General features: G+C 39.3%; 1 protein-coding gene across 1 annotated transcript; it reads right to left on the reverse strand.

Annotated features, from left to right (window-relative positions):
- Positions 1 to 2866: 2866 nt before the first annotated feature.
- On the reverse strand, positions 2867 to 6034 carry LOC140549779 (islet amyloid polypeptide). Its single transcript, XM_072673531.1, has 3 exons — positions 5955 to 6034; positions 4082 to 4207; positions 2867 to 3340 (listed from the first exon to the last, which is right to left on the reverse strand). The coding sequence occupies exons 1-3, from the start codon at positions 6032 to 6034 to the stop codon at positions 3160 to 3162; spliced, it is 387 nt and encodes a 128-aa protein (XP_072529632.1). The 3' UTR covers positions 2867 to 3159.
- Positions 6035 to 11595: the final 5561 nt, after the last annotated feature.

Below are 11595 nucleotides of genomic sequence, written 5' to 3' on the forward strand. Positions count from 1 at the left end.
ATCACTTTGGGAGGCGTTTTTATCCATCATGTGTTTATTTTTATTATTGAAAGCCTGGATCCAAACTGGCGAGATGTTCTCTTCTGTTTATCAACACTTAGCATACATTGGAAAAGCCCTTATGAGAGATGGACTGATTCAGATCAGCGGATAAACGGGATCAGAGGTGAACAAGCGCTATTACACAGAATGAAGTTCATTTATGACTAATGCTATCGAGGTACAATAATGGTATGCGGAAATGAGCGACTGTAGGTACGCAGTAACTTCTCTTCATGCTCATTGGAACAGTGGCTTTCACAGCCAACGCACAGCAGCAACCATGTTGCTTATGTATTTTAGGCCCTATTTTTTAGCGGCCTTTTGGCGAGCCGTCAACCATGCACCGCGCAGCTTGATTGAGGGCGTGTCAGTGTGTCTTTTCACACCTTGCGCAGCTCGAGTCGAGCAAAAGTCATGTACTTAAACTGTTAATGAATCATGGGTGTGTTTTTTGGGGGGTGTAACGTGCAATAAACCAATCAGTGTGTCGCTCGCCGTTCCCTTTAAGAGCCAGGTGAGGTCTGACTTTGGCGGATTGCTATTTCAGTGGCGCATCACGAACAGTCTGGGAAGGCCTGCTGAAGCGGATATAGAATAATGTCATTTTAAGCCGTTATTATAAGCGTGGGCTGCACACACCTGTGTTGACAATTCAGTGCCAAGATAGCAACGGACGTCTGACTGTTGACGTCTGTCCAGGTTGTTTACAGTCAGTGAAGCTCCTCCTGTGTTTTCCATTGCCAAGATATCAACACGCCAGAAATTGACCTGAACACCCCTCATTTCGAGACCACCACGCATCAGCGTAGATAGAGGGAGTAAGATAGAGGGCCTGGGGTTTTCTGAGGGTGGGTAGACTAAAGTAAAAGAACTAAAAGTAACTAAACTTAAACCAAAGTCCCACTTGATTAAAATCTTTTACTTTAGGTCCAAAAAGGAAATGCTAATGCTATGAACTGAGAGGGGCTAGAATCAGCAAAGCAGTTCAAGAGCTGAACCGAAAATAAAAATATGTCATGGCGTGCTAGGCCAGACCAGGATGGGACGAACACTCGCAGAGATGGTCCCAAAGCAAGCAGATTTATTAACAAAAACCAAGGGTAAACAACAGGGCGAAACAAGGCAAACAAACCTGGGCTTGGGGGTTGAGCTGGCGAGAGTGGCTAGCACTAGGAACAAACCAAAGGGGGAAACAGAAAGAAATCTTACAGACAGAGCCGGAGCTAAACAGGGGTAAATGTAAACTGTGCTTGAACGGCACTGCACTGACTAAGGGGAGGGAGCTGGGGGACCAGCTACTGAGCAACAACGGCTAGGCTGACCAAGCCTGGAACTGCAGCATATTGCCTTGAGTGGGGGTCACGTAGTTGGGACGTGGGTAGCCAGAGAATCCGGACCGTGAGCGAGCGAGCCTCAACACACTTCTACAGTACGGGGAACCTCTCGTGAAACCTTGACGTCCCAAACGATACAATTCTCGGCGTCGAATGGTGGTGTGGAGTGGTAGGAATCCCCCAGTCCCAGGTGAAACTCATAAACCAAACAAAGAATGCAAACAACCGAACCAAAACACCCATGAACGTAAATGAACACAAACAGAGTCAGTGAATCAACACAGATCCTTATTTGGGCCTGTGGGCAGTGGCTCAACATCGCCCCGAGGGAGGGCGCGATAACGAGGGCCTGACAAAATATAAAAGTACAAATACATCTAAAACAACATATTTCAGAGATTCGTCTTTAAATGGCTCATGTCAGACATTTCCCTGCATATAATTCTTTATTTCTGCGAGGCATTCAGGATATTACTGTGGGTTTATATACCAAAAACAACCTTTTTTTGTCCATTAGATTTAAACAGGCTAGTTCTGGATATAAACTATATGGACAAAAGTATTGGGACACCTGCTCTTTCATAGGTAATTACTGGAGTAACTGTCTCTACTGTCCAGGGAAGAAGGCTTTCTACTAGATTTTGGAGGAGCATTGCTGTGGGGTCAGAATATTGGATGATCACCACCTCACCTCATCCCTAACTCTCCAACTCATCCCAACAGTACAGGATGGAGCACCAACCATCATTTCAGAGACTGCTCCACTGCTCCACAGCTCAATGCTGAGGGAGCTTTATACCCCTCTACCCCACGTTGGGCATTAGGCAGCATGGTGCCAACAGGATGATGTTTGTCTGCTGCCCGAGGAGACCCTCGGGGATCTGCTGTGCAATAGCTGGAAAGTGCGTTTCTAATCAATTCTAATATACATTACATGTCCAAATGTTTGTGGACACCCCTTCTAATGAATGCATTCAGCTACTTTAAGATACACTCATTGCTGACACAGATGTGCAAATGCACACACATACACACACACACAGCTTGTTTAGTCCCTTTAGAAACATACTGTCAAAAGAATAGGACTCTCTGCAGCAGATAAACATCAACCTATTGGCACCATGCTGCCTAATGCCAGGCGTGAACTAGAGGGGTGTAAAGCCCCCCCAGCATGAATGCAATCAGATCCTTACAGCAATCTATAATCAAATCTAGTAAAAAACCTTCATCCCTGGATAGTAGAGACAGTTCAAAGAAGCAATGAATGATCAGGTGTCCCAATACTTTTGTCCATATAGTATAGTACCATAAATTCTCTACCAACCATTTAAAGGCAGGAGAACATAGGATATGGTTCTGTAAAGAACCCTGCTAGTCATAAATTAGCCCCTGCATAAATTAGCATGAGAAGATCACTGCATGTAAGACACGGTTCTAGATAAATACGGCCAGAAACACGTCCTTGATTCACGTTTATTTATTAGTTCTGATATTTTCGGGTCTTCAGTCTTTGCATGGTGATAAATAACATTACACACACAGAAGTGGACTCGAGTGTATGTTTTTATTACAAAATGAAAATCAATGAAAAGAAAAGGTCAAAAGGTCAAGCTCTCCCTGCTCAATAATACATTACTGTACTGTGGGTGTGTTTCATACCAAAAGGCACTGACTGTTAAAAAGGGGATCATTTCAGGTGTCACTGTTGGGGCAGGTATATTACATTTCCTCCATGTTTTTTTATTTACATATGCTTTAGACAGGACGGAGTGGACGCTGCGCACTAGAGGGCTGCTGAGCTTCGAGACTGGAACACCTCTCTCTTGCCGTAGGTGCTGGAGCCCACGTTAGTGGGGATGTAGACGGTGCCCATGGTGTTACTGGAGCGGACGAGGAAGTCCGCCAGTCTCTGAGTGACGCACGTGGCTGTGTTGCATCTTCTCTTCTCCATGTGGTGCTGGGGGCTGTTGGAAGACAGTACAAGTACTTCAGACATGTTCCTACACCAGATAAAACACTGTTAATGATGAGATGTTTAGCAGAGAGTTCACCATCATAAATGCATGGACAAAAGTATTGGGACACCTGCTCATTCGTTGTTTCTTCTAAAATCAGGTTTTGTGGGAGTAACTGTCTCTACTGTCTAGAAGAAAAGGCTTTCTACTAGATTTTTGTGAACTGCGAATGTGAATAGACAAAATTATTAAACTAATAATAATAATAAATAATAATTTTATTCATGTGTGACAGTAAAATTATTAATATACTAATAATAACTATGAATATGATCACCAACATTATTAATTAGGTTATTATTATCACTACTACTATTATTAACTAGCAATTTTAATAGATTTATATAACTAGAATTCTATTAATTCTATAAATTCTGCTCCGGTACAACAAGTAGTCTAGAAACGTCCCTCTGCTCTGTAGGCTCCAGCCCTATAAACTAAAGAAGAAAAGGAAAGGTGCTACTAGCCATAGAAGAACCACTTTTGCTTCCATATAAAAATAATATTTTGTTAATAAGAAGAATTTCTTATGATCAGAAGGTTCTCCACCAGTTTAAAAGGTTCTTCACACTCAATATGGTTCCTTATGGAAGCAAGGGTATCACTGATCTCCAGATCAGCAGAGCAGACCTCCCCCTTCTCTGCCCCCTCTGGCTGTTGACTCCCATGCTGAGCGTTTAGCACAAGTACCTGTTGAGTGCGCTGAGTCCCCTCTGGGGTCGCAACCCGACGAGTTCTAGAAAAGGACTCGACGACAAATCTGGAGACATCCAGCCTTCAGCCCTTCCCGGCCGCTCAGCGGAGGAGATGGAGTACCTGCAGGAACACGGGGGCCATGAGCTCAGAGAGTATCACTCATTCCACTTTAGGATGATGAGCACTCCACCCAAATGCAGAGAGGGGCACCATGTCATCACCTGCATTATGAGTGCACTCTCTGACCAAATCACATACATAGACTGATCATTGCCTCTGAGAGCCCACAGCCTCTAAACTCCACCTGGAGAGTTCTTCTGGGACATGGGATGATGACTTTAATGTGTCGCAGATTGGAATCAGTTATGCGCTGAAGAGCGAGCGGCTTTCGCTCTTCATCTGCACTCGTCTTTATAAGGCAAATGCACTGGAACAGCAGCAGGATCTTACACAGGTAATTTTAACACTCATGGAGAGCTGACCTAGCCATGATCCATCTACGATACAGGGTTCGTTGCCAGGGTTGGAACTGCAGCTCTTATTTAAAGCAACACTATGTAGCATTTATACCTTAAAATAGCACCTCAATAGCTCAGCATGCTGCTCACTGTACTATGTAACTTTGGAGAGTCATATTACTGTAAAATCCTGTAGTATTACTCTGCCACCTCAGTCCACATGCTTCTTTAACTTTCAGGGACGGTCCTGTATTTCTCAGATTGTCCAGAAAAACGTGTCCTTAAGGGGTGACTTAAAGCACGAATTATACTTCCCAACTACAGGAGAAGTCCAGTAGCAAGGAATGTCAATTTTCCATACTGTTGCTTTAATATAATAAGAAATTATATTAAGCAGCATATTTTGACTAGATTTGCTTTATAACTTGTAAGGTAAAATGCTACTTTACTAAGCTGAACTGTGGAAAAGACTAATTTTCCACCATGCTATGTCAGCTTATGTACAGGCTAGGAACTTTTTATTTATTACCTATCCTAAAAGTGAGGCCTTGTAAACACATGCAAAGCAAAGTATCACTAGCTTTTGACTCACACTTCAGGGCAGAGCAATATTTACGAAAATGTCATTTAGCTTCATGTCATGTAGCTTTATGCATATTCATATATATATATATATATATATATATATATACATATATATATCCTACCCACCTAGAGAGAGAAATGCCAATTCTGTTCTCTGGGACTATGAGACTCTGGGACCCATTTCTTATTCTCATTTTTTTGCCCTTTTACCCCGATTTCCCTCCGAATTTTAGTGATTTTCAATTCCCACTTCCTTCATCACCTCTTTTATAACTACCACTAATGGAACTTCATTGGATAGCTCAACACGTTTGGAGGAGAGCACTAACTGCCAGTTCTTTTATACCAGCTAACAGACACCTGAACTTGCTAGCATTACACTGAGTGATGGGGGAGAGGGAGGGCCATCCCAAACCCAAATTGAGAAAGGCCAATTGTGCAGTGATGGAACTGGTGATCTCCCAATGATAGGGTCAGCGCTTAGACAGCTGCGCCACACAGGAGCCCAGTTTCTCGTTAGGCTGAAAAGAGTTATGTCATCATTCTGTAGTCAATATTACGCCCATAAACTGAAGGATCCCGAGGCCTTCTGAGAAACAGGACTAGGATTAGAGAGCTCTTTAATCTGTGCCATTCAGAAATCCATCTTACACCCATAGTTCCTAATATGGTCATGACACCGACGACAGAGCCATGACGGGACTTCAGTGGGTTGTGTTTAATAAAACCGTGCAACAGTTGCTATAGTTGAGCCTCAGATGCTCCGCCCACAGGAATACATGGACGGAAGAATACTGGCCTGCAGTAATTGACCAGGTGCTGACCTGTAGTTGGGCGCTGTGGTCACACACTGTAGAAGGACGAGGAGCAGCAGGAGCAGTACAGGCACTTTCAGATGATACATGGCAGCACTGGAAAAATCTTCAGGAAACTGAAAACGGGTCAAAAGAGCAAAAATGAAAAAAACAACTTTAGAGCAGTGGAGTAGATTTTTATATCTATTGACAAAACTGTACATACTGGCATCTTAAAAATCATCTTAAATGTAGGTTATATTTTATATATAGCCCAGGAAAAATGAAGAGAGCAACCTACACGATCAGTTTCTCAGTTTTTACTATTTATAGGCAGTGTGTTTACGGGAAATGAACATTTGCGTTATATTTCATAAACCATGGACAACATTTCCCCTAAATTCCAAATAAAATATTACTATTTAGAGCATTTTTTTTTTGCAGAAATGACAACCGCTCAAAAACAACTGCTCATATAATGCAAAGAAATTATTATAATAATTATAATGCAAATAATTATTATTCAAATTTAAACAACACAGTACTAATATTGGAACAGTACTAATATTGGAGCATTCAGAAGTCTCTATGGTGAAATTTCTTCACCATGTCTTGGCCGGATCTCCACTACTCTTTCACATTGCTGTTTGGACTTTTTATTCCATTCATATTCTGCAAATTCAGCTAACGCAGCTCTGTTTGATGAAATGCTTGGAATACAATGGCTGCCAAAATTAAGTGATCTCTTTATTTTTTCCATATATATATATATACTTTTTTAATGACTAATTAACTTGAATACTGCAGAACTTTGGGATCACTTAAGACGATTAAGCTGAAAATTAGCGCCGTAATATTGTAAACTACTCAATTTAGCACAAATTTAAGATTTCGCATATATTACATAATAATTTCACAAATATTTAATGCATGTGTGATAGTAATTACTAATATACTAATAATAACTTGTAATATTGTGACCAACATTCTTATTAACATACTATTATTATTAATATTATTATTATTAACTTGCAATATTATTAGAATTATATAACTAGAATTCTTTACCAGTGTAAAAGGTTCTTCACACTCACTATGGTTCCTTATAGAAGCAAAAGTGGTTCTTCTATGGAATCACAGAGAGGACCATTTGTAGCTGCAGTCTGGTAGTGTCTTAGCTCAAGGGTATCACTGATCTCCAGTCTGTTCACACTATCTATGGGCACTTTCTGAGTGGACGGCAAAGCTCTGGACAACAGCATCTGCAAATATGAATATACTAAATATCTGTTATGTTCTTATGGTACTTTATGTTACTTACATTTTATGAATTTCTGGGCTTACAGTAAGTGTTTTTTTAGAGTAGAAAAATAAAAAGAGCTTCTCATTCTGAAGAAAGTAGTGAGATCTTGTCGTTGAGCTAGTCTGAAGAACAGAGCTCGGTTCCTCCAGGTTTCTCCTGGATGCCCCTCAGTCCAGCCAGCACTGCATGGGGGATGTGTTCAATGCTATCAGCAGGAGCAGCAGCAGCAGCAGCTCACCTGATTTACCATCATTAAGCCCTGATTTACCACCAAACCAGGTGTTGAAGAAGGAGAACTCTAATTAACACTAGACTGTTGTTATTAAGTCTGTTTATTTCATTTAAATAGAAAAACTTTTAAAACACTAATAAAGAAACAAGCAAAACTGTCTGCCAGTCGAGTCCAGTTCATTGTATATTAGTAATGCATGCAAAAATAGGTAAAATAGTCTTAAAATGAGGATCAATAAACACATGAATTGACATTCCAGGTGCATTCACCTGCCTGACTCCAATGCAGGAATGAAAATGTCCACATGCAGAACTTCCACACCAACATTAGTGCCCACAATTCTACATTCTAAGCGAGACAGTGGGAGTACAAAGCTGCCTTCAAGCCCCCTCACACGAACACACACATTCATAAAGAGCCTGGTGGTGCTGCAGAAAGTTCTCCTCACTCACCTGCAGGAGTTTGGGTTCAGTGGCGAGCGACAGCAGGAGGTACTGGCGTGGTCACTGGCTTTTTCCTCTCTCTCTATCACACACACACACTCACACACACAGCCAAGCCACCCTGTTATAGGCTTCTCTCTCAACCACTTGTGACATCACTCCCATCCAAATATAGCTCTCAATTTCCCTCTGAGCGGTGGGCTGGGGAGGAGGGGTCCGCTTGAAGAATCCGAACCCACAGCACGGGTCAAAAGTGCCACACACACTCGTCATCATCTTAGTCATCCTCATCATTGACATCCTCATCATTCACTTTTCCTATAAAACCGCTCGGAGAAAAACTTCAGAACTTCAGTTCTGCATTAACCCCTTCATTTCTGATAACTGAATAACAAACTGAGCTCACAAATAATTCATATTACTATACGTAATATATACGTATTTAATTTATATAGATCCTGAAAAGTTCATATAGACTCAAAGTACTTGATCAAAGTACTTGCTGAGTTTTCCATAGTGGTTACTAAGTAATTCTGAGTAGTTACTAAATAATTCATAGTGGTTACTAAGTAATTCTAAATAGTTACTGAATAATTCATAGTGGTTACTAAGTAATTCTAAATAGTTACTGAATAATTCATAGTGGTTACTAAGTAAGTCTGAGTAGTTACTGAATAATTCATAGTGGTTACCATGTAATTCTTAGTAGTTACGGAATTATTCATAGTGATTACTAAGATTACTAAGTAGTTACTGAATATACTGGTCACTATGTAGTCACTATAAACCGCTATTATGAATTCATCAGTAACCACTATGAAATACCACAGAGGCACTCTAAACTGAAAAACTGATAGAGGTTACTGAGTACGTTTTACTTCATAGGATATACTGAGTATTACTGATTTATTCAGATGTACTGAATGTACTGTAGTTTTTCTTCATGCTTAATAAGTATTTTGTGGTAGATACTAAATAGTTCATAGTCATTTAAGAATAATTCATTGTAGTTATCATGTAATTCATAGAAGTACCTGAATAATTCACATGGGTTACTGATTAAGTTATAGTAGATACTGAATAATTTGTAGTGGTTACTAAGTAATTCATAGTAGATTGAATAATTCATAGGATATACTGAGTATTACTGATGTATTCAGTTTTTCATCGTGCTTAATACGTATTTGGTGGTAGATACTAAATAATTCATAGTAATTTCTAAATAAATCAAAGTGGTTACTAAGTAAGTTTTAGAAGATACTGAATAAGCCATTGTATTTATTGAGTTATTCATAGTAGATACTGAATAATTCATAATAGTTATTTAGTAATTTATAGAAGTACCTGAATATTCATAGTGGTTACTAAGTAAGTTATAGGAGATACTGAGTAATTCATAGTGGTTAATGAGTAAGTACTGAATAGTTCATTGTAATATGTAATAAATAGTAGATACTGAATAATTTATAGGATATACTGAAGTATTACTGATTTATTCAGCTGAGTTTTTCATCAAAGTATTTTGTGGTAGATACTAAATCATTCATAGTAATTTCTGAATAATTCATAGTGATTTCTGAGTAATTCGTAGTAGTTACTGAATAATTTGTAGTGGTTATTAGGTAATTCATACATTAAGCAATCCAAAGAGCATACTGGCATTCATAGTAGCTTCCGAATGATTCATAGCAATTGCTGAATAATTAAGTTTTTAAATAATAGATATTACTTACTGAGTAAGTCATAGTGGTTACTGAATAATTCATAGTGGTTATTAGGTCATTCATACAGAATAATATATAGTAAATACTGAGTATTTCATAGTGGTTATTAAGTAATTCATAGTTTATTAGGTATTTCATAAAAGATATTGAATAATTTATAGTCATTACTGGATAATGCATAATAGTTACTGATTAAGTCATAGCAGTTACTGTATAATTCATTGTGGATACTGAATAATTCACAATAGCTACAGAATTAATTGTAGTAGTTGCAGAGTAATTCATAGTGGTTACTCAATATAACCTGGCAATGCCTGATAGTTATTGATTACTGATTAATTACTGTATTTCACAGTAATCTACTAATATATAATAACTATATACACCTGATATAAACTGAATATACTTTAAGATTTCTGTGGGAATTGTATGGAGTGTAGCTGCAGTTCAACACTATAAAGGGTCATAAGGGAAAAAGCTGTTATATTATTTGACAGCACTTTTAGATATCTGCTTGTGATGTGAGCGTTTGAGATCTGTGGGCTGTTTTTTCTGTCTTTCTTAAATTAATTCCCTGCAGTAAGTGCTGCACGACGCACATTTCTATTCTTATCCGTATTTTGCCTGCTTTGCACTTTTTGAAAAACACAGGATGACTCAGAGTTTCGCAGAAGTTGAGCTGAAGTGAATGAATCTGGAGTAAATGTTAAGATCACTACTTTGTGCATCCTAAGCCAAATATTTCTGAAGAAATTTGAAATTGAGCACGGTCAATCAGCTGTTTCGCAGTCCTGTGAAAATGATAGTATTGGTCAGCAGGTGAACTGTGCTTATCATCAGACAGCTGTGCTGCGTTCTTGTGGCTTCTAGGCCTAAACCTAAAGACGCAAATGCATTAAGAAACATGAAATACCCACGTAATCCCATTTTTAAAGCGAAACTCCTCTTATTTTTGATTGTTTTGATATCTAAATTTGTGGAAGAGGGCAAGTGCACCTGAGCATTACTGGGAAAACCGAAGCTTTTAAAGAAATGTCAAAGTAACAGTATGCTTGACCAGGGAATCTGACCACTACCTGTATCTTGTGTGTGATGTGAGGAGAAGAAGAAGGGCAGTGTTCTCACAATGAAGTGTGGGTTTAGTTACACTGCAGTAGAGCCTGTTTTACAGTGCTTGAGTCTAATAGTGTCACAGATCCTGGCCTTCATCAGCTGGTCAGAGAACAGGACTGAACACTAAGAATATGTGCATACATATGTGATGTTGATTCAGCTCTGCAGGTATCTTCTGTCCAAACCAGTGCTGTCTGTGGTCGAGGGGGGTGGGGGGTGGGGGGGGGGGCAGTTCACCCACTGTTCTCACTGGTTTTCTAAAGAATCTAAATTCTCCATTGTCCTCATGACGTAACCTCTGCTACAGTGCATAAGCTTAGCAGGCATCAGCCAAGCTGTACTTAAAGCTTAAAGGGCTCTTGGTACAGATCGGGTTTGGACCATTGCCATTAATTACAGAGGGGCTGGTCCAGTCTTGGGTTGTAAATCCTAGCTAGTATGGAAACCGAGCGGCTTGTTTGACTAATTGTGCTCGCTGCCTGGGGGCTGTGCATGGGCTGCGCTGGCTGAGAGGCGGCTTGATGATGATCGGGATTAATCCTCAACGCCTACAAGATCTGCTGACACCTTGATACGTTTTTGACACCTAATGTCTATTTCTTAATAGCACTATAGTTGTTATTATATATATATATATATATATATATATATATATATATATATATATATATATATATATGCCCTTTGATGTCTATTTGATAAATCAAATGTAAACACAGACTCTACTTACATTTAAATATCAGGTTCTGTATGTAATAAAAACATTGCTTAGCTTATTAAAATGTGTCACTTCCTGTTTTAATCATTATATATTTTTCAACTGCATATACACACACAGATGAATATAGGGAGGAAA

This window comes from Salminus brasiliensis, chromosome 2 (assembly GCF_030463535.1).
Source record: "Salminus brasiliensis chromosome 2, fSalBra1.hap2, whole genome shotgun sequence".
NCBI lineage: Eukaryota > Metazoa > Chordata > Actinopteri > Characiformes > Bryconidae > Salminus > Salminus brasiliensis.

Excerpts from the sequence above, each read along its gene's own strand:
- LOC140549779 (XM_072673531.1), bottom strand. The coding sequence starts at position 6,034 with ATGTATCATCTGAAAGTGCCTGTACTGCTCCTGCTGCTCCTCGTCCTT. Across the intron at positions 4,208-5,954 it reads ACCACAGCGCCCAACTACAG|GTACTCCATCTCCTCCGCTG; the intron begins GTCAGCACCTGG and ends GTGTTCCTGCAG. Across the intron at positions 3,341-4,081 it reads GGACTCAGCGCACTCAACAG|CCCCCAGCACCACATGGAGA; the intron begins GTACTTGTGCTA and ends GTCTTCCAACAG.